At 32.3% G+C, this 27,306-nt stretch overlaps 1 protein-coding gene across 3 annotated transcripts in view; it reads left to right on the top strand.

Moving 5' to 3' along the window:
- Nucleotides 1-1,896: 1,896 nt before the first annotated feature.
- LOC131843758 (rho guanine nucleotide exchange factor 10) overlaps nucleotides 1,897-27,306 on the top strand; it is a 51,737-nt gene continuing 26,327 nt past the window's right edge. Inside the window, exons 1-4 of one of the 3 annotated variants that reach the window (XM_059192490.1) lie at nucleotides 1,897-2,336; nucleotides 7,694-7,797; nucleotides 13,546-13,648; nucleotides 25,420-25,630. In XM_059192490.1, the coding sequence (XP_059048473.1) occupies nucleotides 7,743-7,797; nucleotides 13,546-13,648; nucleotides 25,420-25,630 (369 nt within the window). In that variant the 5' untranslated portion in view covers nucleotides 1,897-2,336; nucleotides 7,694-7,742. Of the gene's footprint in view, nucleotides 2,337-7,693; nucleotides 7,798-9,492; nucleotides 9,698-12,491; nucleotides 12,806-13,545; nucleotides 13,649-25,419; nucleotides 25,631-27,306 lie in introns of those variants that run through there. The other 2 variants (XM_059192489.1, XM_059192487.1) reach the window with 2 other exon arrangements.

The following is a 27,306-nucleotide window of genomic DNA, read 5'->3' as shown; positions in this document are numbered from 1 at the left end:
TTAAATAATTAATGTCACAGAGACAAAAAATGGGTCAACATAAGTACACCATTAATCTTACTCAAATGAAGTGGACACAGGCTTTCTTAATACCGATTCTGGCTAGTTATGAAGTTAGTGCTGAATTTATGCTAGTCCATACCTTAGCAGAATGGCAACCACCTGCTCTAAATCAAGATGGCTAACAATTATAAACTACAGATTAATAAATTTATCTACTGATTTACAGTTCTGCAGACCATAATAAGTAGCTGCCTATCCTGGCTGTAAATTTCGCCAGGTCATCAGCCAAAGTTCGTGGAATGTCTTCCCGCTTTACAGTACAAACGATACAGACACTGTGATCAACTTGTCGTATTAACACTTCACTTTCGCAACAACCCAGAATTTAAGGCATTTACTCATCTGCCGGCAAACTGCTCGTAATTACAGACCCGTAGGGATAGTTAACCGGGCATGGTAATGATAAAAGAGAAAACTACCAAAGATCACCAACAAAGGATCACTTTCACAAAGTAACTTATGTGTGTCGTGTGAAACGTTTTCTTTATTTTCCAAAAATATACCTATACGCAGATATAACTATGCAATGTGCAAGCAAATTTCCATCGAAGGCCAACCACCGCGACGGGTGCGCGTGTTCTCAGTCGACCAGATGCTTGTTTATATTTCCATTCGCGCATGCTGCGTTCCACTAGACTCGTTTGTCCACTTCAATGATCGGTAAATTCTCAGTTGGACGTTGAAATCCGATGAATATTATCAAATTGCAACATGTCTACGTGCTAACAAATGCTTATAACCTTTTGAAAATACTATGTAATTATCCAAAATAATTGTATTAATGGTTAAAACGTAGGAATTGTTCTTAACGAATACGGTAAAGCGAATTCTTATTTTAGCACTTTTACGAGTACTATATTAACTCACTACTACCAAATATTTACCTCAATTATCACGAGTCTACGTCGAAATCGACGAATGAAACATATTATTATTATTATTAATATCTGATGCAATTATGTGCGACCCGTTTTACCGTGAAAGAATGTAAAGTTCGGTTTAATAAGTTTTGCGAAATGTTTGTTTACTATCCTATTGTTATAAATCTAATGTGCATTGTTAGCTGGCTTGGAGAGCCAGTGAATTACAGTGTCATTATTAGGTTTTTAATGTACATTTTTTTAATAATCATATTGTGCATCCGCCTGCCCTGATGCTTTACTCTGGCACCAGTGAAAGATGACATGATGTCAGTTGGACCATCATTCATGAATTCACTCTGGTGTCCAGGGGGAACAGCATCAAGGTCGACTTGAGGAAATACCAATGTCCGATACCTTTCCCGCCATTGCTAGTATTTACTCTAACGGTAGAATAAATTCTCTAGTAGACAGCTTTCGTATAGGGTTTTATTCCTTGTTTTTCACCTGTTACTTAACCGACTGACTGACTTCACCAAAACTTGGCAGCACAAACTTTAATTTAAGATTCCGTATACAAATAATATGCCAATTATAGATATTTTTTTCCCACCGTTCAGTTATTAATTATGGTTATATTATTTTATAAATTTCATAAAAAAATATCATAAGCGCTAGACCTTAAAATGTATGTGTAACAGTTATCACAATGTTGTGGTAATGCTCTTAGACTAGTTCACTCACAAACTCATAACATAATTAATACCTGCAATATTATTGTAAGCCGATAGTGGTTGAGCTTAGCGGCATTAATCTCTGCAGTCGGATAGTGAACGCAGCAAGAGCACTTCAAAATAAAATAAAATGAACGTAACGTAATAATGAAATGACTTGCGAGACGAGACGGGTAGGATAGGGGGCGCGGTGGTGCCCCCACCCTTCCACCCGCCTTCACACCCGCAGTCAAGCGAGAGGCGACACTGAATCGACTGCGCGTCTTGTGTTTTTCTGATTTTACTCTACGATTGACGTTTCTTTTTTATTTTTGTTATTAGTTAAAAGTAGACAATAATGTGTACGTGTGTGAATATTTACAGTTGTTGACAATCTTAGCATAATTTGTACGGACATTTATACAAAGTGTCAGTATAGAACAGTGTTTATTACATGGATACCAGTGCCTTTTGTTTGTAAAACAGTGGATTATACGGGATTGGTGCTGTTTAGTTACTTTGAGTTCCTGTAAGGTCTCGTGGAGTCACCAGTGTAACCAGTGATTGTTGTCGTGGCCGGTTTCCGTGGAGGAAACTTTCGAAACGTGAATAAAACAGTTGGTAATGCTTTCTTAGCGAATGCAAGCCTTGGCTGCACGCATTCCGTAGGGAAGCAAGTGCCGGCATTAAGCATTTTACGGTGAGTATGATACTCAAGTTCATCGTACTTTGACACACTTTGCATCTAAAATTATTACGATGGTGACTCCATCTCTAACTCCTTGACCGAGGTGTCAAATGTCGACATATTTCACGTTCACACAATAATTATATTGATATTGAATGCTAGTTGCATTCTAAAATTCTCCTATTGAAGAGATGACCTTGAAGAGGTGAAATTGTATTGTCAATTAACACACCATAAAATAAACACTATATTATTTAGAAGAGGGTATAATTGTATAAGCAAAATATCTTGACTGATAATGAACAACAAAGATCCTAGAACAGATTGACGAAAATAATAATAACACTTCTTGGTCAGTTATGAAAATTTATTAAATAATATATTTCTTGAAACTTCTAGTGTAGGTGAATATTTAAATAATTAAATTTTGTGGTTCTTATGTACTGTTATGTTCTGCATTTATGGTTGATTATTGGAATATATATATTTATTTCTGTCTAATGTTGTGTTGGAATTTCTTCATTTTATTATTTTTTTATTTGTGTAAGTTATTAACAAATTAATATATCATATTCCAAGTTTTTTCATAATATAATAAACATAAACAACAAGTAAGTATATCAAGATTATTAGTGATTGGCGTTTGATTCAAGGATAGAAAAGTTAAATAAAAAGAATGTTAGAATATAATAACAATTGTGGGCAAATATACCAATGATTTCAAAACGATACATTACAATCTGTTAAGAATGGCATAAATATTGCTATACACTACTATATATATTACTTACTATACACAAACAAAACATGACAATATTACCTACTTTTCATTCATATTTATAGTAATATGGTAAATTATGCAAGAAATATTTAGAGAAATAATATTAAACTAGGCAGATTTGGTCAACTCCATTTCAAATTGAAACACCTCCTTTTTAACATTTATAAACAGATATCAATAAATCCAGATATTAAATTGCAATTGTATGGAGGACAAAATATCTTAATTACATACATACCAATTATGATGTAAGTCTAAAATATGACTATATCTTTACAAAAAATTTTGCGGGTTTAAACACAAGGAAAAAGGGAAACATAAAAATCAGTTCATATTTGGAAAATAAATCACTAGTAATGCTATGCTACTATATCAAGAGATCAAAAAAGAAAATCAGTGTGACAGAAATGTATGTGGGAAAATGGTATAAGGGCAATGACTGGACCAACATAGAATAGAAAAACATTGGACAAAGGAACACTGAGTATATTGGACATGCCCTATGTCTTAGGACATGCTGACGAACCAAGGCACTGAAATTGAAACTATTGAAACTAAAACAACATTAACTTACTATCAGTATAAAAGCTATATATATATATGCAAAATAAAATAAATTGCTATTGAATAATAAAAAATATATATCTAACTCATAAATATATACATACATAATTTTTTGCATGCCTAAGAAATGTCTTTAAGTGATAGTCGCCTACATTTATATCATATCTTCTGTGACCTGTATTCACCCTCTATATCTCATCAAGCTCTTATTTCAAGTTCTTAAAAACACACTGATAAAACAGACATACAACCACATGCACAGCTGCCAGTTTTTTTTATTACATTTTTATTAGGTTTCAGTCCATATGTTCACAAGAGCAGTTCCCCTGTTTTTTCATCAGTTCCCTTTTCTATTTTTATCTCACATTTAAATTAAAGACTACTGAAGTGAGTTGCAAATTATCTTTACTTCATAGTTACAGTGACCGATAATTAAATTAACTTTACTTTTTTTTGTTGTTTACTTTGTTGTTACAAAGTGTTAAATAATAAAAGATTAGATGATAGTAGTTATATGGTTTTTTATGCAGGATTTTGGTAAACAAAATTAGCATGTCCATAGTGAAATTCATCTTTTAAGATTTTCTTAATATGAAACAAAGTGACAAAATGCTATAGTAGTCAAAACTTATCATTTTTATAAATAATGGTTAAAACCTCATACTGTAGCTTATTGTTTTTTAAATTGATCAACTACAATACCATAACAGAAAATACAAATTGGTATAGTAACTGCAACAATACATACTGGTATAATACTACACAATTCAAACATTATCAAAATTCATGATATTTTTTATTGCTTCTGTGATTTTCGGCAGATTACAATAAAAAATTTCTATATCACTTCTCATATTGTTCATTATGCCTAAGGCGGCGGTTAAAGGGGAATATTTAAGTAAATTGGTCTTGGCTAACGGAATACCGAAAGTATGCATCCACAACACAACATTCCTTTCTTTCTTTAGACATACATATTAAACTCTTTTTATTTGAGATATAAAATACTAACTGACGCGCGCAACTTCATCTGGATCACACTTCTTGACATTTATCAATATATTTCGCCCAATTTGCGCAATATCTTTTTATGCCTATGTGCTATTCTAATGCATAAGCTATAATATCATTGTAAAGTTTCAAAACTCATTCAGTAGTATTGAGTAAAAGAGTCCATCCATCCATACTTATAAAGTTCCGCGTTTATATTATTAGTAGGATAGAACAATATTTTATCTTGATGTATTCTTGTAGAATTAAGTCTTTACCCTGAACCCACTTATTATTGTTGTTGTTACTGACGACACTGACTTGGAACGTGTGGAATCGTTAAAGTCATCTTAATTGTGAGAATGGCAGATGTATTCGTATTATGCTGCATGATGACCTACTAGATTCATAGTCCTACTAAATCTACAGGTCTGACACAATGAACCAAATTTTAACCCGTCACTGATTCTGTTTGCAATGATTGAAGTTTATTCCCGAATATTAGTAAGTCCTCACGTAGGAATTTCGTCTCGGCTGTAGTTTTTTTTGTCTATGCTACTGTTTAAGTTATCAGTTCTCTCAATTGAACTCTGTAGATAGCATGGCAAAATATTACATTTTGAAAAACCCTCCAAATTTAGAAATACTTTAGATCCAACTTTTATGAATATTTGATACCCAGGAGTTTGCTTTCTTGTGTGTGAGCAACAAAGTGGGTTCACACTTTGTTCCTCACGATAGTAAGCGGCCCATGTGATCCCAATATTTATCTAAAAGTATTTCATCCTTATGCCGTAGTACTGACTGTATAAGCTGATGGCTAGAGTAAAATGCTCATCGTAGCAAATGATGGTTTCCAATGAGAGCGGTACATTGATTAGACTGGAAATATAATAGTAAAAAGGGTCACTACTCCCCTTTACTTAGGTCACTGATAATATCCTATACTGTTGAACATACACTGTTGTATCGATCGAATATACGTCAATTCTTTATCGATTTTCAAAATTTTTGTGTAAAAGAGTTTACTCCCATAGTAATTGTCACCAAGCCAGGGGCTGATAATGTTATTCCAGGGTAATTGAGGTATTATAGACTGATACTATGTTTTTGAGCTTTTAAGATAATTTGTTCAGGTATTAACCCTCTGGGAATGTTACTTGTAGATATTAAGGATTTAAGTAGTTTTTTCCCGGCCTAAACACGCGTGTATTTCAATCAGTATGGTATATTATGTATAAGTTAGTATTGGATTGTAGAACTTACATTAAGCCAAAATACTTTGTGATGTTACTATCATACTTAAAAAACTGACGGAGTACCTAATAGAAAGTAGTATTTATCGTCTATACCAATACAAGAGCATGGAGTTTAACTAATCTGTGAAACCAGTGCTATCGCTAATGCATTGCCATTTTTACAATTAAAGCTTGTTTACGGTGTATTTATGTCCGTTTAAGGAGTCACATAATGTGGCCAGAAACAATAGTTTATTTTGGCCAATGCACATAAAAAATCCAATTCTACCGCTAAAGAATTACTTAATGTAATATTTCATTTATATTATAGATTATTTTCTTATATAAAAGAAAGTGACGAAATGTTATAAGTAATAGTAGAAGTTTGTATGATTTTTTTATTATTATGAATAATAGCACTAACTTCATACAAAGTAACAGTATTTATGTCTGTTTAAGAAGTAACAGCACATGAACAGCACTCTGAATCATCAATAATATCATCGCGTTATTCGTTTCTATAGATGGTATGATTGTTAACAATTTTCCGTTATTTATATGACACAGAGGTTTGGCCCCCAGTTGACTGTAATTCTGAAATGTTGTATAAAGACCTACTTAGAACTTGAAAGTAATGATAAATGCAAAAGAATATCGTTAGTCTGTTCACTAACTAATTTTGGTAACGAAATTAGTTAATACTAGCTGACCCGCGACTTCGTACTTAAGTGTATTCTGGTAAGAATACATGTTTGAAAACGGCACCTAAATCGTTCAATTCATTTCTAATATTAGCGTGCAGAAACGCAAAGATGAACATACAAATATTGTAAAAATCATTATTTTAATCAAGTCTCTAATAATAGTCTGGTATACATATGAACCGTAAGTGGCTATTTACATATCTATGTATAAATGCGACATTTTATTTAAGTTAGTCATTATTTTGTTTTTAAATCGTTGTCTTCGCCAGATAAAAAATAAACTGCTATTAACGTTGTGAACTTTTAGAACGATAAAATGTTTAATGATAAAATGTAAGTAGGTATGTATCTCAGTTATAACTGTAGCTAAGGGCTAGATATACTAAAAGTTATTTATTAAATTTTATTTAATTTTTGTTATACATATATTGAGGGTCTTGTAAAGTGCTCCAGTTACCTTATCCTTTCTTGTTGTATAGTTTATTATTATATAAGTATTGTGAAACATCTATAAATATACCATTTCGCCAATAAACCCTAAATTAAATTCCTATGAATTTAATGCCAGTTCGGTCAGAGGTGTTAGCAACTAAACGTTGTGGTGAACGCAACATTTATTGAGAATATCGAATTTTTCGTGGCATGGGGCTGGCCAGCTATCGTTTCACGGATACGGTTTTGATGTTGTCAACACCAGTCAGTCAGAAACATAAATTGACATAAAATTTCTGAGTTAGGCAGATTCGTACTCACGACCTTTTATTGTGGGTGGGTTAAGCGCCATCGGTGTCAGACGGCATAAATAAATAAATAGACCACGCCAATCTCGGCAACAATTAACGTTCTCACAGAAATAAGAAATAGCATTCTATTATCGAAAACACTCAAGTATGTTGTAATGCATTCTTTACAACAAAAATAAACCTGATATTCATCACTCAAGTATCTGATACAAATAATATGAATATCTCGTGATTGATGTACCTGTTAATTTTTGTTATAGCTATTGGAATGTACTCTATAAGCAAATAGTACATTTAGCATCTGTTGCAGCTATAAATTGCTAAAAAATGTTTTATATTGTATACGCAGTGAGGCGAGCGGCGCGGGTGGCGGGGCGGGCAGCGGTGGGCTGCTGGCCATGAACGCCACCCAGGTGCAATGTGAGCCCCATGACCCGGTCGTGCTCATTAAATGTAAGTATTTCAAGTACCATACATGACATTTGTCAATCGAACCTAGTGTATACAACTTATTCAGTAAAGCATAAGTATTTCGTAAAAAGAGCATTCTCATGTTCATCAGCATGATTTTAATTATTTTCGAAAATAACATAAAATATTTCATTTTAACTGAATAACAAAAAGCGGAATCTGATCATTGTGATAGTAGGTAAGCTTTTTGAAATAATAATTTACGTAAATGTAGTTGATAACAATTTGAACTTCGACATTTCTTTTTAATTTTTATGAAAATCACGATAACTATTATAGATTTATAGGCTGTTCTAGTTATCAGACATAAAATATATGTGACAAGATTAACACGTGTTAGCGCTGCGTAGGTATGTGATATAGGTAGAACATATTCTGGAAAATTTTATCACCTATAGAAGATAAGTGTTTCCAGAATTCCCAAGCAGACAGCCCTATTACCACCGGTTAATATTACCGTATTTACTAATTATCGCCAAAATGCTGATTTTATTGCATAACATGAATAAATTGCTCCCTTGTATTTCTTCTGACAATTACGTCATATTTGCAATTGATATTGACAGTCATCCGACAACTATACGTACAATAGATTAAGCAAATAATATATTATCACTGTTAAATAATCTATTACCGCCCACAAAGTAAAGGCCATTTTTGCGAATTGCAATCATGGGTGCCGTCTATGAGTAACGTTTAGCCATAACAGTCGTCCAAATTAATGAAAGCAACATGTGGCACTCACTACCTCTGCAATGTGCTTGTATATTTTTGGACTCGGCTTGATTACGGCGCCGTTTGCTGGCACGTTTGAGCGTAATCTCTGTCTATGTATCAAGACGTAGTACATTTGTTGTTAATATTCGCAATCAAAACAAGGTTATATTGTATCATACTTTCAGAACTTTCTATTTCTATGTGTGTTGATTTGATGTACTGTAACAATTTATGTAGTTTAGAAATATATTTTTTACATTAGATAACGAAAAATTCAGATAATATATGATGCGACAATCTAACAAAAAAACAATACACACTTAGGATAAGAAACTTAGTTTCCGATAGACATCTAAATTTACACTTTAGAAGAGAGAAAAAAAATTACCTTTGAATTTTTTTGTATAGAATCAAGTGATGATTCTGTGTGCAGATAAATAACAATTAATAGATATTATAATTATTACTTTCTTTATACATTACATAAAATTATAATATTCGTATAGTAATCTATTTTCTTAACATGCGTTTTTTCTTATGGATATGTAATAAATAAATAGACTCCATTCCAACTAGAGCGAAATATGTAGGTATTACTTTAACTAAGTGGTTGATGGTAGGTTTCAAAATCGCTTAGTTATCAGTATCGTTTATCGGTAGACATCTACAGATACCGAGTAGATCAGTACAAAGTTTGTGCACGGTAATGAAACTTGTATTTTATCACGCAAGAACTTAGGTTCTGCACTCGCCATTTCTAGAAATAGCGACAATTGTGTTTATTTCCGTCTCCTGAAGCTCCCCCGTTGCGTCGACGCTCTCAATTGATGCGGGAGCCATATGTACAATTTAGCTTTGTTTGTCCCTAACAATTATAATTACCCACTAGAGTGTAGCCAGTGTTGATATTAATTTTTCCGACGTGCTTACTGTACAGTAAGCAATTGACAGTCACCAATTATGTTAATCCTTGGTTTAGTTTTGAGCGGTATGTGCGGTGTGGTGCACGCGAATGATGCATCTTCGAATTAATGTCGGTAGTGCGAGAAGTTTTCATTGTTTTTGTGCTAGTGACAGTGCAGTGTCAGAATGCAGTTTACGTTGGTAATCGTCGTAAACAAAGTGAAACTATGCCCGGTAATAGAGGAGCCCGTCAAGACTTTTGGTAAATAAACAATTATTCAAGAATACCTATAGGTATACACATATTGCTGAAATTTACAATTTGATATTGTTATTAAATATATTATACTATTGTCATTATTTGCATTGGTCATATATCAACACTAAAACTTTAAACGTTAACCTTGACAGGAGGCTACGGCTTACCAAAATGTGCGAAGTATGGAAAAACTAGATACCTGGTTTTTATTTGTACTCACATACAAACGAATTACATGACATTCCTTCTAATAATTAACTTAAATGTTATATAGATAAAAGTAAAGATAAAACGATGTGATTTAATGTTTTATTGAAAAACTCAAATTAATTAAATATTCATTCACATATATAAAACTACAATTTTAGAGAGAAATAGGTATGAAAAAAAAATAAGATCAATACTTCTTAATAATATTGTTAAATATTGTAATTTCTCCATAGAATTAATTTTAACAATAAGTTTTGTAATAAACCTAATAGACGCTTCTCTTTATTATTAATAGACACAAAAATTGACTATTAAATACTGACGTAATATAATTCAATAGTATAACAGAATCAGAGACCTACTTCATAAATTACAATTCGGATAACTACATAAAGTTAATTTAATACAAACTGAAAACATTACACGAATGAGTAGGTTGGCACCGCCGCCGGCCTCTTGTGTGGCAAGAGCCATCGAAGCAATATTGTAAGTGACATTCTTAACCATCTGAATAAACGTAATTGAACAATTTCTATCAACCCATTGCCCTTATCTACTAGCACGTAGTTGGACAAATTCGATGCCACAATTGGCCGCAGCTGCTAATCATTGTTAAGAGGCCGTAGATTCAATATAGCCAACTAGGTCATTTGGGCTGTAATTTACAGCATAATTCTAATATAATATAGTAGAGGGACCACAGATATAGAAAATAACTAAATAGTGAAACTACCTTAGAACAATAAACTAAATATTATTCTATTAATTAAAGTCTTACCCACAACAGTCATCAAATGAATACCTAGACAGAGTTCCTCATACTACTCATTGAAAACCTCAAGTTTTATTAGTCAGTGACACATAAATTGATAATGTCAAAACATTACTCTAAATTGACGTCAATAGAGCATTTTCCTAAGTACATAAAGGAGCACAATCGCACAATGAGCCCACATATTCCTGTATACAGCTCTCCGAGATTTGTGTCAAGCACATAATAACCCTATACATGTTCGATTGTTCGCTCGTAACGGCCTATTTGCTGCATTCTTATCTGAAACTTGTAATATCGCAGCATGAATCATAACATCTAGGCGGTTGAAACAATGAGCGTGTGAGTGACGGGGCGCGACTGCACGCAGCCGCCGGCTCAGATCTCGACTCGTTGCGATATCGAGATAGTTCGATACTGACCGCCCATAACCAATTCTTGTTATGGACCTGCCGTTTCACTATTTATGTTTACCTGTACAGTACATCAGGTTAGTGTTCCATCTTACGAGGTTATCGGTTCTGGAGTATAACGGTAATAATTCCATAGATAGATCTGTGGTGTATTGCGATCTGCGACATCAAAAGTAATAGTGTCTCTTATATGTTTGCCGCGCAAAAAGATAAAAGCTGCAGACTGCATGACCGCCCATATTCGCGGTAAAGTTATCAAGTCCAAGAATGTTATCTCTGCACCGATATTATATGATTTATGTTTAGTTAGCTACGCTATCTAGAGTAGAGAAAGGGAGGTCAGCAGAGTGTTCAGGATGTGTACATCTTAATTCTTCTCAGAGTTGATAACGTACGCACGTAGGGTTACGGACCCTGACTTATTTTATCACCAAACAATATTCATATCATTGTGTTTCTTGTGTTACTTATATAAAGTAAAATATTATATACTTTTTATGAAACAAAATATTATAATCGTATAATATTTTACTTTACTTGCTAAGTAAATATCTAACTTCTTTACTGGTTTTTAAGGTTAACAAGAAATAATCCCTCCAAGTCCGCCTGTAAATCTTCTATCGTTTTTCATTTATACGAAATATACATTCAACACACTTTATATACGTTGAGCCCGCGTTTTAGTATCCTAATAACTTTTTGGTTTGTTTGTAAACTGATTGGAATAAAACAAACACTAAATTTTAACTGAAGCTTACTTATATACATTAGTTAGAAACCCAACTTAAATCAGCAACTAAGTCGTTTCTGAGATTAGCGCACACAAACGCAAAGACAAAAATACTAACTTTGTTTTAGGTTCTTTTTCGATGATACTTCATCATATAACTCCCAATAATACTTTTTCTCACAGATCGTCCTTGTATATTATAATATATTTATTATATAGCATGTAGCCACAATATTACTATCAGTATCCTATAATTTTATATAATACTAATTGCAATATGTAAGTAGGTGAATACCTAAAAAACGAAATACGTTCCAAATATTATATCATTATAAATATTTTAATTGTATATCCTATTTAAATAACATATTGGATTCGTATTTATACTATAAATATCAAAAACAGCTTATAATATATAATCAATGTATATTATAAAGTATTTCTACCTGTACTACTGTAAAATGTTATAATTACGTAGTTTACAACTATCCAAAATATTTCTTACTTTGTTTTGCAACAATAGTCGTGCAAATAATTCTATGATATGGGTCGTCAACCCTCGTCGGTCAGCTCCTAGCCCCGCGAGCGGCATCAAAGTACAATCAACAACCTCATTACATTAAAGACCCATTGGCTCATTGGGAACTTGAGATGTATTAAGTTAGTTGGTGATCAAACATTGTACTGTCAACACGTGATCGCGATTGTGATTGTCGGTTCATTTGCATAAAACCCTGAAAATAGTGTTGTTGAAGTGATGTAAATGTCTATTACTGATATTATAAGTGTCCAAAGTGCTTTGTTTTATAAAAATGATAAGCAATGTTCTGAGGTTTATAATTAAAACTGATTACATAATACTATATTCTATGTAATGGAGAGAATTCAATGTGAAATCTATCAAGACAATAATACAATGAAACGTACTAAAAAGTTTGATAAAATAACCAAAATTAAACACAAGTTAATAAAGAAACATAAAATATGTAGGTAATTGTTCATTTTTTGTCGGTTTCACTTGGTGCCCCTCTCTATTGCCTCTCACAAGACTGACATAATTACTTTTTTTACACTTACATCGTTTAATGTACTTTTAATCTTCTAAACATTATATTTAAGTTATTTTGTAACAACGTGGTTGCTACCATTAGCCACATGGTCGCTTTGCCACCCACGGTCATTGATTCAAGGTCTCAATCACTTGTTGTAATATACGCCTTAATTAAATTCATCAAAACATTTAACGCTTTCCAGATATTTTTATATGTGTTCTTTGTTCGTTCTTTGGAGTCCCGAAATATTCTTTTGTGTGTCACGTTGTTTATTCGCATGCTTTTGTTTTTTGTAGCCATACAATTAACAAAAAAAAAATATACAAAATACCGGTAGTAAACAGTCGTTAAAGAAAGACTGCCAAAATAATTAACTGTACTTGTAAAAATAGCTGTAATTTAGATGTGTTATTCATGTGAAATGTCATTATTTTTCTTGAGTAAAAGGAACATTTTTCTAAACGTTATAAGTCTTAGTCCTCTGTCTGTGGTCGTAATTTTTGTTTACTTGATTTTTATCTATATTGTATATTTTTTTACCAATTTTAAATTAAACTACTTTGGGTATTTGTTATGCATAAAACTGTAACCTTTATTTAGAAGCAAGATGACTAAAGTTACACTGTTGTTGTTGTTTAATAATTTTGTTACTAAACTAAATCCTTCATCTGCAGATGAACACCGGAGCGCTGGCGGGAGCTGGGAGGAACCGGTGAGCGCAGTGCGGAATACACCTCTTCGACGCTCCCAGAGGCTGAACTCAACCCTGGATTCCCGGTTAGTTTTTGTTTGTTCTTCAAGAACTATCATTACTACGAAAATTATATGTTACCTCCTCCTAATTTACACAATTTTGCAATTATATTTAAATTTACTCCACAATTAATTAATTTTCTGCGTACCCAAAAAAAGTGATATTGTAGATATTTGTAGTTGTAATGAATTAATAAGTTTTTGCTGAGAGTCTATAATGTCGGTATGGTACACGTTAGGCGGAAGTTTCCGCTATACGTTTTTGGTAATGTCCACACACACGTCTCGTTCGTAACGCGATACGTAGTAGGTATATCAATTATCAATACAACAATCTACAATTTTTACCGAGGTAGTCTTAGTATATAGTCGTTTGCTTAGGTGCTATATCAACCAGTTTGCTTTGTAAGTTGTATTTTAGTTGAAGTGTGTGTATAAGTTAGAGAAATAAGAGGAGAGAATATAGAAACATGATACCTTAGTCTAGACTGACAATGTATACGGGCTAATGGCTCATATGACAACATGATGTTCAGTTACCAATTACCGTTAGCTATTTCAATTACACAAAAATATGTTAATTTGGTAGTAGTCCTGATTCAATCGAGTTACAATGTAATTGTCAAGTGTATATAAAGAGTACATGTCTTGCATATTACAATGTTCTTAAATAAGTGCTCATGCTATATATTATTATGGTGTTTATGATACTTTTTCGGTATGCAAGGATTGTATCGTAATCGACCGCAACTGACCATTGGATGAACATTAACAAACCTTGGAATAGTGTAATGGGTTGCATATATTAGTATTGAGTAAATAACCAAATGTAATATTTATATATTAGTATACCATTTAGCATCGGACTTCCGGCACTATGTTAAGTCTTAGATAATACGTGATCACCAATTATAAATAATGAATTTTATTCTTGACAATCGTAGTATCTGAAAATCAATATCATTATTAAATGTAAAACGATTCGTTAATGCGCTGGTAAGAACTTTTATCTAATTATACGACTAACAATTACTTAAGTACCAAAACAAAACGAAAGAACAAAATAAAGTAGAATAGAAACGAACTGAATAAGTTACGACCGGTTGAAAATGGAGGGAGCATTTCGTACGTCAGTTTTAACTATGATTGATGTAGAGTCAAAATTAGAACTAATTCTGGCGTTTAGAGGGGAAGTTTTCAACTAGTTACATATTTAGGCGACTTATTTTTGTAATTACAGTGTGCTGTACTATTTTCGTGACAGATTAAAAGAACATTATGTCTCCAATACTTTCTACCCCGAGAATGCCGAAGACTCACTACGTAAATAAAAAACATCATACCCTTGCAAAAGGCTAACCCGAAATAAAACACTTAATATTTGTGTACAAGACAATGTATTTGATATGCAATACTTGATGTACTAGTAAAAGTACTTTTACCAGATTACTGTTAAAAGTTAACCAGATGGAGAATACCAATAATTAAAATTAAAGTGTCTGTATGTAATATTAAATTAACAGCTTTTCACTGAATGCATATGGAAATATATATGATAATTACATAAAAAATACTGTGTACTTCTTAATCACTGAAACGGCATGAGCTATTTTGACACAACTAACTCGCAGATAGCTAATGTCATAGGCAGTAATTCTGGCTACTTTTATTTCAGAAACATTATTTATTTTAATAAACAAAATGTTAAAGTCTACGTGGTGGAAATCACGAGTAATAGCTGACTTATTAATTTTAAATAAATAATTTGATGGATAAACATTTTTATTTTTTATATGTATTACTAGTATAGCATATGCATATTGCATAACGTACTTGACCTAGCTACTAGACCAAACTGTTCAACGTGGTAGTAGGCTAATATCCTCCTCTTATGGGAAGATATCGGTTTCTCGCAATGAATTCTTAGTAGGTACAATTGATACTTACGTATAAATTCAATTTAGCTTAATTATAATTATTCTACATGTACCGTAATTTATCGTTGTTATAGCTATATGGATTATTACTATATTGTATAACCCACATTGTGTGTTGTAGAAGTCGTCACTAATGGCTAATTGTACTTATGTATAATTTATATTATACTAATTGTTACCCGTAACTTAATCTATACAAATTTTCATCCTAGATTATACAAGGACAAGGAAGTATCACTCCAAATACTTTATTGAAATTAAAGATAGGTTCCGACCATCCTCAAACTAAACTGCTGAATGATCATTCTTTCATTCAGCAATGTAGTCGTGAAAATGTAACAAACAAACGGACAACATTCTTCCCCATTCATAGTATTCATAATTTAATATGAAATATAACTTAGAGACCAAACAATCACCAAATTATTAAATATTAGAGATACGTATATCGACAGATGGCAAATTATGTGACTTCCTCCGCTGGTGTGGTCCTGTCGCGCCAAACAATTAGCGGTAGCCGCGCCGGCAATTAACACGAATTTCCTGTTGAAACGCGCCCAGCAGAGGGCACTGCCACCAGGCGATCATTCATATCTTATACATCGGATGCCTTCTCTCGGCTGTTCTAAGAAAATTTACAACACGGTATAGTTCAAACTGGTTCGTTGAACATAAAATGTACTAGTAGTACTTTGTGCTTTAGGAGTTAGGAATATTTTTTACCTAGACGTTTAATAAAATATCCTATCTACACTATTTACTTTATTGTGGTAAAGTATATGTTAATAAAATCCGCTATGTTTTTAATAAATACCTTTGCAATTATGATTATTGTTTCCGTATAAAAAGAATACATACTTGTTCGAGTACATGATCTTATTAATAGTTAATAAGAGTAGATACATAATTTTGTTAAATATTAATAGTTACTTATTTTATCAATTATATATGACAATTGTCGGCATAATTTAAAATAAATACTATTATAGATATACAAATCGCGCCGAATTTCTAATCTATTCAATTAGTACTACTGTCGTGAAAGCATTTAAACTGAATAGACAGTATCATAGACATCATCATTAATCTTGTTAACGTAATTTTACATAATTAGGAAGAATCACATATGTCAATGTCACATTTATTCGAAAGTATGAAATCATGCATTCACAATTAATTTATATTTGATCACGAGCTTATTATTAAAAAAAGATAAATGGTCTCCTCTCGTCTCTATTATTAATGAATACCCACATTCAAAGATATAATTATTCGAACGTATTGACTTGTAGCGTTACAGATTAAAAATATGTCAAGGTTCTGACAGTTGTCGATTTGCATGTGTACACTCTGATAATGATAAATATACGGTATTGCTCTGACACACGGACCCCCATTGTCTGCAGTACATAACATTATGATTTACAGGCTAGCTTATTATATATGACATAAATGCTAAAGTTGGTTACTCAATCGTTTAAGTATTCGAAGTTGTAATATACCATTCCCATTTAGGAACATGATGTTGGTATATGGTAATACTCCTTTTACTAGCTTCTAGTTTTGTTCCGATGTCAAGGATAAGAAAATATTGACTTTGAAAGTATCAAGATATATAGTAAGTCAGTTCTAAAATTCTTTCAGGGCAAATGTTTTGCGAGGGGGCGTTTTTAGTAATGGGGATAGGGGGTGCAATAGCTAGCAATGTATCAAGTCAAGTTGCTCTAGATATAAGCATTGCTCCTGGAATATATTATGACAGATTCCAGAGGCAATACGTGTTTTTCCCTGGAATCGTATCATGATGACTTCAGTGTGGGCACCATTCCAAATATGATCATAGATTATTTAGTATATTAGATAGTTCGGAGTGGTAACGGAAGGCTACATATGTTTGTGTGAAGGAAGGCATACATACTTATGTAACAGGAAGGACCGCGACTGATGACATAAACGGAAAGTGGTCACTGGATCTTTATAATTTTATAGTGATTTATGATTTTATATCTTTAAGATTGGACCCTAATTATTGTGTTTGGTTGGATATTTGAGTTTAACAAGTGTTTATCGGGATCCAATATAGCAAGTTCAAGGTAAAAACTGAGTTTTGTTATTTGTGGAAATAGGTCACACATTATTTGTCTAACCGTTGTGAAGAAGTGTTTTCCTTGTCAAATAGATTGGAATGTAGTAGATAAGGTGTTCGTATGTCAAACTTATGAAATATTGATAAGAATCTGGTTCGAGGCCTTACTAGAGTATTTACAATGTATGTCATTAGAGTTACGAACATCCAAAATCAGTAACCATCTGTTATATTACTTAGTTGTATCTGTCGTCAAATCATAAATGTTACTTATATTACAATTACAATAATATTAATTGGGGGATGTGGGACGATTACGTTTGTCTTTCGTCTCTTTAGACTAGAAGAAGTCATCTCAAATAATCGGCTAATATGTAAGACCATATATCAAATTAATATTCAAAATATCTTTATTCATGTATTTGAAAAGTATACATGTCGTAGACTGAATTTTTAAATAATTTTACTAATATTAGATATTAGTAAAATTATTTAAAAATTCAGTCTAACAATCTTTCTACTTCTGCTATAGTACTTTACCAAAAGAATGGAAATATGACAGAAAAATAACTTGAACCCAAAAAACACTGTGTTCAATATCAACATTTTTACAAAAGCAAAATCTCTGATAATATAATCGATAAATTGGTAATACCGACTTTAATAACTAAAATCACAATGCGTCCGTTCCTAAGTTCGTTCCCCGTTGAAAAGTAAAGGTCATCGCACGCACAACACGACACATTATCGTCGACGCTGTCACGTCTTAACATTAATATCCGTCCCAACATAAGACACTAAAGTACTTTACAATTTGACATATCACGAAGGTAAACAAAATTTTGAGGCACTTCATGAATACAAGCAAGTAAATTTTGTTCCGCAAAGAATACTTACATTCTTACATCATATATAGCGTAATACAATATACACATAAAACATATAAATTGAGAACAGAATGAATAGCAATAATCTTTCAAATAAACTTAATCGACAGCACTTTTCAATAGTCATCTCTCTGTTTAATGATCATAGCAGGCGCTAATCTATTTGATAGTCACAGCATACAGTACAGGCTTTTTAAAGTCTCATCCTCCATTTTACAAAAGATAACATATTTTTTTAAAACGTATACTGAAAGCCTGAACGAAGCCTTTTACAATCAAAGACTACTAATATGCCACATAAAAAACAAAAATATGCTAGGAAATGACAACCAACACATCTCTTTCATCTGTAACCGTTTGTTAACTAACACGGCGAAGCTTTTCACATTTATATTGTGTAATTAATACAGTAATATAATAATAATATAACGTAAATTATTTTAATACAAACATTTTTGTACAAAATTGGTTCGGATATATTTGGTGTACGAACCGACGAGTCTACTAATTGAAGTGCACTTTTTTAGTGTTCTGTATCAGGAACACATAATATAGGCAATACCATATATATGTGTGCGTCAATGAAATGTGATACGAAGATGCATTTCGCATGTAACGTACATTACCGCGGCCCAATGACGGAGCGGAGTAATAAAAGATTCATGATCATGCAATTTAAGATTGACGTCTTGTCGGAGCATTTGATTTACGCAACTTCCTCTAATGGACTTAGTCTAATAGTGGATTTAAAAATGTTTATTTAACCCTATTATTTCATTAAATATGTACCTGTTTATCATAATTATTATAATAGTGTATTACGTACGCGAAGCGTAATATTTTATTTATTTATTAACACATCCTATTTTCAACCGACTACCAAAAGGACGAGATTATGAATATCACGTTTTAATTATAAATTCACGTTCAGTTGTTACATGTAAGCTTTGCAAAAAAAATTGCTAATTACAATGATTATATATTATTACTGCAATCAATAATGTTAGGACTCTGTTTCTTGATTCAGGACCATAAATATAATTTCATGTTATTTGCAGATGCTATATAATTGTCAACTTAATTATTTTAATGAGATTTTGTAAGTTTTTTGTTATTAAATTATAAACTATCAAAACAAACCGAAACTATATATCCTTAACCTTTTTTATCAAACGCGATTCATTAATACTGATTGTTTTGTCATTGGCTACAGTTTTTATTTTTCTAATTGGGGTCAAATGCCCATTAGCTTTACAGCCAATGATGAACACGTACATTTATGGGAAATTGCTCTTTTACGATATGAATTACAGCAACAATAAATTGCTGGTGTTGTTAGGACGCGGGGAATTTGTGAATGAATTGCAGTCAAGTATTATATATCTCGTAGCCATTTTGTATGACCTTATTTATATTCTTATTTAAAACATTTGTTTTAATAACATATTCTTGCATTGTTTTATTATATTCGTCAAAGTAACAAAACTATACAAGAATATGTTTACTAGTTTAATATAAGTTATTTTAATAAATAACAACTTTTATTTATACACAACGTTTACTTTTCTAACACCATAGTTAATATTTGACATTTCAAAAAGCTATCAAGATTGATTTCGAATTGACAGGTAGACATGACTGTCTCCCTGTCAATTCGAAAGGGGCCGGGTATCACTAATAAATGTTAATAATGATACATAAACATGGTACATTGATAGTAATAGTATGACTAGATCCTCATTCAGGTTACTAATTACTGGTAAGTTCGAAACAACCCATCGGCTGAACCGAACGACGAACCTGACTTCATGCTCATCCTATAATCCTCCAATATATCCTCGTAGAAACTGGGAGGTAAGGCGGTAAAAATGTTTAAGTACATATTTTTTGTTTAGAATTGGACTCTGTTTAACATTGGACTAACAGTAAATCACCTATTATTATATTTAAACGGAAATTGTAAGTGTAAGCATTCAGAGCAGATACCATGTCTAGCGTAAGCCTGTGTCATATGCGACACCCTGTTTGGGTACTATTATAATTATCTTATCAGTTAACGCCTTAATGCAATGTTATGTTTATAAATGGCATACGTAGATAAGCTGACTAGATAACAATATAACGTCAGCCGTCATACTTCCAAGCCTTGATGACAAGACCTCCAAGAGCTTTTACATTCTTGTTACGATTTTTCTTATGTTAATTGCGGATAAGCTAATAGCTTATCTGATAGAGTATTCTAATAATGCTTCAAGACTTAAACAGCACCACAAACTTTATAAAATACTAACTATTACCTAAAAGATGGCATGTGACAGTCCTCAGTATACAATCTATCTCCATATGAAATTTTATCTAGATTCGTTAAGCTGTTTTGACGTTGACACACTTTCGCCTGTATAATGTTAGTTTTACCACGGAGAGGAAGAGGAGGAGAGTCATGCTCGACATAATTCTTAAGGATTATCTCTTCTACTTACCCACTTAAAATTATGGGAATGTCTGTACTATCGTTTAAATATTTTGGTATCCAAAATTAAACATAAAATATGATGGAGTGTTCATCGTTTGATCGTTGATAACAGATTTCACTAAATTAGATTCCTAATTAACAGATCCATAGATATAATATATTTTTATGTACCTATTAAATGACTATTTAATATTTTTTACGTATTTAACTTATTTAGTAATCTGTTAATTAAATTTATGCAGAGTATGTGTTAATAAAATATTTGACTATCAAAAAGATAAGGTAATCAGATGGAAGTGACTAGGTCAAATATCACTACGAAATATATATTTTTTAATATCAACGTCATGTTTATTTTGAACGTCACACAGCACCATTTAGGTTCAGACTAAGTAAAGCCCTTAACATATTAAAATTTTGTTTTATAGATTAATAAAATAGATTAATAAATAAAATATATAGCAAACGCCCAAAAATCCTATAGTAGAGCACTATCACAATTAATCCAAAACTAGCCACACCCTATTAATTAAAATCTATTAAGTCATTTAAGCTGCACGTAACATAAAGAAAGGTCCGGCTATAAATACGGATACTAATGATGACTCCCATTTCTACTGTATTCGTATATAAATTGATAGAGGAGTAGACTAAAAAGAATTTGATATTTATTTTACTAGTAATTCGTAAGGCCGCTTCTATGTGAACGGCTTATTCTATACATTTCTAATGCTATAAAAGTTACAATGTTTTAAAGTATAATACATACAGACAGAAAAGCAGTTAGACAAACATTCTGAAATTACAAGAGTTCCCTTTTAGTCTTTAGAAATGGGTGTTCATGGTAAACGATTAAGTTACACTTGCCCGATATAACCGGTATGTTATCTTTCAATTTCTTGTTTCTCTTTCTTTCTATTTGACGAGATTTGTTTGGTTAAACTAATCTGACTAAATAGATTGAGAACAACAATTATAATAAAATATTCATTCAGGTATAAATGAAAAAACTTATTTTAAATTAAAATTTATCGAATACTCGTAGCTGGAGTATTTGAAGAGTTTTAATATCTATTTATCCGTTTTCCCGTGAGAACTAAAATTCCCACAAACATAAGTATATGTATATGAAACTCCTATGCAAACTTTCGTGCTCTCAAAAGTAGGCCTGAAAACCCTATTAGTTTAGGTATAAAGACTTTTTGGGTTAGGTTGCTTGTCGTCTGTCAGTCGATGTTTAAATTTTATTAATGTTGTTTTCACCACCCACATGTTTTATCGTACATTTCGTAAATGTTCTGGTCGTAAAATTCCACGTAAATGCCACCACTTCAATGTTTATATTTAACTGCGATACAAACGAGCCTGTCTAAATTGGGACTAATAATCCTGAGTTTGTCTTGGCAATTGAAGCTGCATTATATCAATGGAGCAATAATTAAGACATGTTAAGTAAACATGGAAACTGACATCTTAACATCAGTCACTGGGGAAGACAGAATTGTCAGAAATGGAAACTAGTAGCCCCTTTCTTGACAGGTTAATCTCCACGTGGTCCTCCTTGGTAACTATAGTCCTTAATTCCTGGTGAAAACACTGCAACTGACTAATTATCCTGTCGTCGTCTTCTGGTACCCCGTTTGCGATAACCATTAATGCACGGGTGCACCATTCCATTACCATCTATGAAAAAACATCGGCTTCGTCTCAATGTTTTTGCGCGGAGTACTTCATTGCTAAACTGAGAAGATAGCTATACTTAATTGGCATAATCGCTATTGGTGATCGCAAAGCTCGACCCCAAGGTACGAGTTCAAACGAGCTCCGCTTGACCCGTAGATCAATGTAGAACCTCGTTCAGTTATCCATCAGAACGTAAACAAAGGAATATCTGAATAATCAAGTACCTGTTAACAAAGAACATTTTTTACAATATAATAGGAAATAATTATACAAGATTGCAAACCGCTATACACTTATGTAACATTATTTACTACTTGTATACGCTGTGTGTATAATAATTGTATGGCTTAAATGGATGTTTAATTGAATATTGTGTCATTTTTCCTAATTCAGGTATAGTCTCTTCTAATACACTAGTAAATTATGTCCATCTATAACAATTTCCTTATAAAACTAGATTTTATTTGTCTGTATAATCAATCGCCTGTTTGTTATATAAAAAACGCGTAAACTCAATAACCTATAGGAAACCTACATTTATGTAACACTTCATCTTAATATCAATAAACTTCCTTTTATAATATTTTACAATTTAATCTTAAAATCAATATCATAATATCCAATTAATATTAAAAACTGATTTGAACATTAAAACTAAGTTGTTTGCAAAATTTCTAACATTGTGATACCCAAAAACTTTAGCTTTTACAAAACGTCACTTATATGTGGAAGTAGTAATTATAATTAATGGTAGAGAAAGAGAATCGCACGGATAGAAAGCCTTATCGCAAGTAATAAGTATACTCTGGACACTCCGTATCGAATCGTATTATATATATATAATATTAAAAAAAACTACTGAATGGATTTTGTTGAAACTTTACTGTGATATACATCAGAATAACACATTGGCTCATCATAATAAAGCGCATGACGTATACAAATTAATTCGCCGTATTCTTACCATAAAAACAATAATCTATCATGTGTGACATTACCAAATATGACATGTGGCATACATCATGTACATTCGTAATGTAACCTTCGGGAATCTTTGTTTTGTGTTTTGTCAATCTAATTGTTCTATAGTAATTTAATTGCTATTAATCGATGATCATGCAACGTTACTCTCGATTAAGTATCGATTGTATTGTTTGCACTGTCTATCCTATCTCGCAGTGACATTCATCAGTAGTAAATATAATTACGTTACTAAACATATCATTTCATTATATTAATAAAATTGTGACGAATCGAAAACTGTTTGTGTTAAAGTTTCAATTATGATGGAAAATTTGAAAGCGTAAACAAGTTAAGCCAAAAATAGTTAAGTAGAAAATCCAACAATGGGGTTTAAAAATTAATTATGTTAAAATTTTCAATATATCACTTACAATTTCATTAATAATAATGGTACCCCTGGATATTTCACACAATGTAACACGAACCCACAATACGAGTTCTGCACACCCAAGGTATGCAGAACTCGTATTATGGATACCTTGATAGTACAAGACGTCTTATATAAATATTTTTTTGTAAATATATGCATAATGTAACTAGAAAATACCCAGACCGATACAAATAATGGTACTCATGAATACAAATGTTTGTATTTTACGAGGGATCAAACCCGCGATTATAGGAATTAAAGCGGTGTGCTAAACCGACCACCACGAGAGACCACCGAGGCCGTTAAAATTAATTAATCAAATAATAGATGGATGATTTATTTATTGTCGTCGTTTGATTAGCATCAATAGATGGCGATCTACATACGTGTAAAATCGCGGGCACTACTGGTAATAAATATTTACACTTTTATGGAATGTTATCTAACACAGCGTTAGCTCATGTCAATAACATAAAGCTATTAAACGAATAGGTGTTATCTAATAGCTCCAGTTTATAGTTTCGACCAATTAATTATTAGGTAGTTTTCACTCTTTAATTGAACTTCTTCCGCATCTAGTTTTTAATTGCTTACATCCTACCGTTCGCAGTCAATTTACTATGCTATAAGTACATATAATTATGCATCAAAGATATTAAATCATGAATTAATCAGAATATTAAAAAATTACAAACTTGCGTACATTTTGTTGTATAAAACAAATTTAATATGCATCGTTTTTTTTACACGTACGTAATTATTGTTATTTATTTCAGTCATTGGATTTACCATCTTACATAAATTTGTTATTATGACAGCTACCATCATTACCTAAATTCGGACCATAGTATATTATGTTTCCATTGAAGTGCACGGGTCGAAAACAAGACATATGTGACACATATTATTACGACTGCAGGACGCAAAAAAAAATCTAGAGAATTAATGGAACTTTGTGATTATTATGTTTGTAGGGTGCTCTAGGCATTTTATCTTCTATGAAACAGTCACTATATATGTATTATTTTATTTTGGTGAGCATATACTGTTTCTTTGAAGAAAAGTCAACCTGTATATAGTCAATAGTCGGTTTTTTAATCCCGGAAACAAATTTGACGTTACCGATGTTACCAGGTTTTTGCAATTTTTAAATAGGGTTGTGGCGCTATCAGGAATTAATATTTATGGGGTACTCAAAAATAATGTGTGTAAAATATAATTTGTTTAAAACGCATTATAACAAAAATACGTACATATGCACGAACACAAGGACGGACGTGAGGACGAATTTATCGAGATAAATATTAATTTTAAAATTGTTTATTTCTTGTTACAGGAGCAGTGGACAACTGCGCAACACCCTTAGTCGAGCGCGAGAGCTATGTGAACGGTGGAGAAGCGGCGTCGCGACGCCGGCACCACCTGCACCTCCGCCCGACGATGAAGGAGGAGGGCGGTTGGCTCGATGGTTTAGTATGCGCCGAGGATCCACACACCAATATGATATGCACTCGCATGACTCCGACAAGATGCCTAAATTACCAGCAGTAAGTTCCTGTTTAAAAATAATAGTAATAAATAGATCTGATCTTAATATCATATGAAGGACTTCTCAACTAAGTAGAACTTACACTCAAAGGCAAAAAATGTATCTCTATCAGTTGTCTAGTAAGACAACTGATAGAGATACATTTTTTACATACGCGTCCAAATAATAGATATAAAACGCTGAAATCGGTCCAAAGAATTACGTCATGAATGCAAATGTATGTATTGTGCAGATATTTACAATCATCAAAAGTGTGCTTAAACTGTGACATCACCACCACAGTCAAATCGTCCTAATTACTGTTGTTCTAGATATATTTATTCACTACAGAAATTTCTTCAAGACTGGTTTAGAAATTATAAAGTATCTCCGAAAGATTTATTAAAATAGAATTCTAAATTAAGCTCAGTTGCTTTACTGTAACTTTGATCACCCTCTAGTGGTATGTGTTCGTTTAGTATACCAATACTGACGTGACAACGATAATAGAAAGATTATAAATTGTAAAACCGATTCTCATGAACATATTTAAAGTAATAGTTGTGGCTAAGTAAAAACGTTAAAACTTTTTCGTTTTTACTCAACAATTTAAGTTCAAAATGGGTTGGAACTCTTTTTGAACTTAAATTGTTTTATTAGTATCTAATTTTGTTTTTGGCAACGACATATTCAATGTATTATAACATTATTATGATTATAATATTAGAAAATTGACCGGTTGCAAAAATAAACAGCGTAGAATTTTGTTAATATCTCTTGCATAATTCATATGCATATATTTCATGCTCTAAGAATTCAAAATATGTTTTAGCGCTGAGATAAGCTATAATTTCCAAGCCTCATTTAAACTATATCAATGAAACGGACGTTGTACGCTCATAAACAATTGGTCATTGACTCGCAGCTCGACAATTTCTGGAATTAAACGACTCTTTTTATTGGCCTCTATCCTCATGTTACTCGGTTTATTATACATTATTTATTAAGTATAGTTCATATTATGATTCACAATTATATTTTAGATGAATCATGATCGCCCATTGAATAGTCAGTCAACAAATCGAATCAGTAGCGCGTAGAGCGTAGTTACGCCTTAACTTTGACTCAACGAGGTCCCACCTCGTTAAACAAATAATCCGTTTTTAACTAAAATAAACACACAGGCTATTGAAATATGTGATTATCGAATAATCTATTCAGGCAGATATTATGATGTCAGAGTGGTGTCCAGTATTACCACGCGACCACACCGGATTAATGTATACGATTGTAATATTTTTTTCTCTTCAGTATATCTTTAGTGAGACGAGGTGGATAACGTGTGTTTTGTAAATGTCAAAAGTTAATCTAATGTTTTTCCTCGTGTTAGTGATTCTATAATGTTCTGCGCGAAGTTACTTCATGATAAGGCTAATTACACATTGACAGATTTCGACGTAAGTCGACAGAGTGCTTTTGACGTTTATGTTCGTTACTTGGAAACTGCGATGGTGACGCGATCCCGCCTCGTGAATTGTTCCGTCCGGTAATGACGCGTACAATACGATTTGTACGCACCAACCGGCGTCCACGACCGGTCTATTTTCGATACAATCCACATGGTTTTTAGGCGACGTGATGAGTCTACATGATGTTTAAGAAACTATTCTCTATTCATGCCCACTTCACATGCAA

Source organism: Achroia grisella, unplaced genomic scaffold, assembly GCF_030625045.1.
Source record: "Achroia grisella isolate CSIRO2021 unplaced genomic scaffold, CSIRO_AGI_Agris_v1 utg3297, whole genome shotgun sequence".
NCBI classification, from domain to species: domain Eukaryota; kingdom Metazoa; phylum Arthropoda; class Insecta; order Lepidoptera; family Pyralidae; genus Achroia; species Achroia grisella.
Note: the sequence above shows the minus strand (reverse complement) of the source record. Positions and strands in the feature narration are given on the sequence as shown.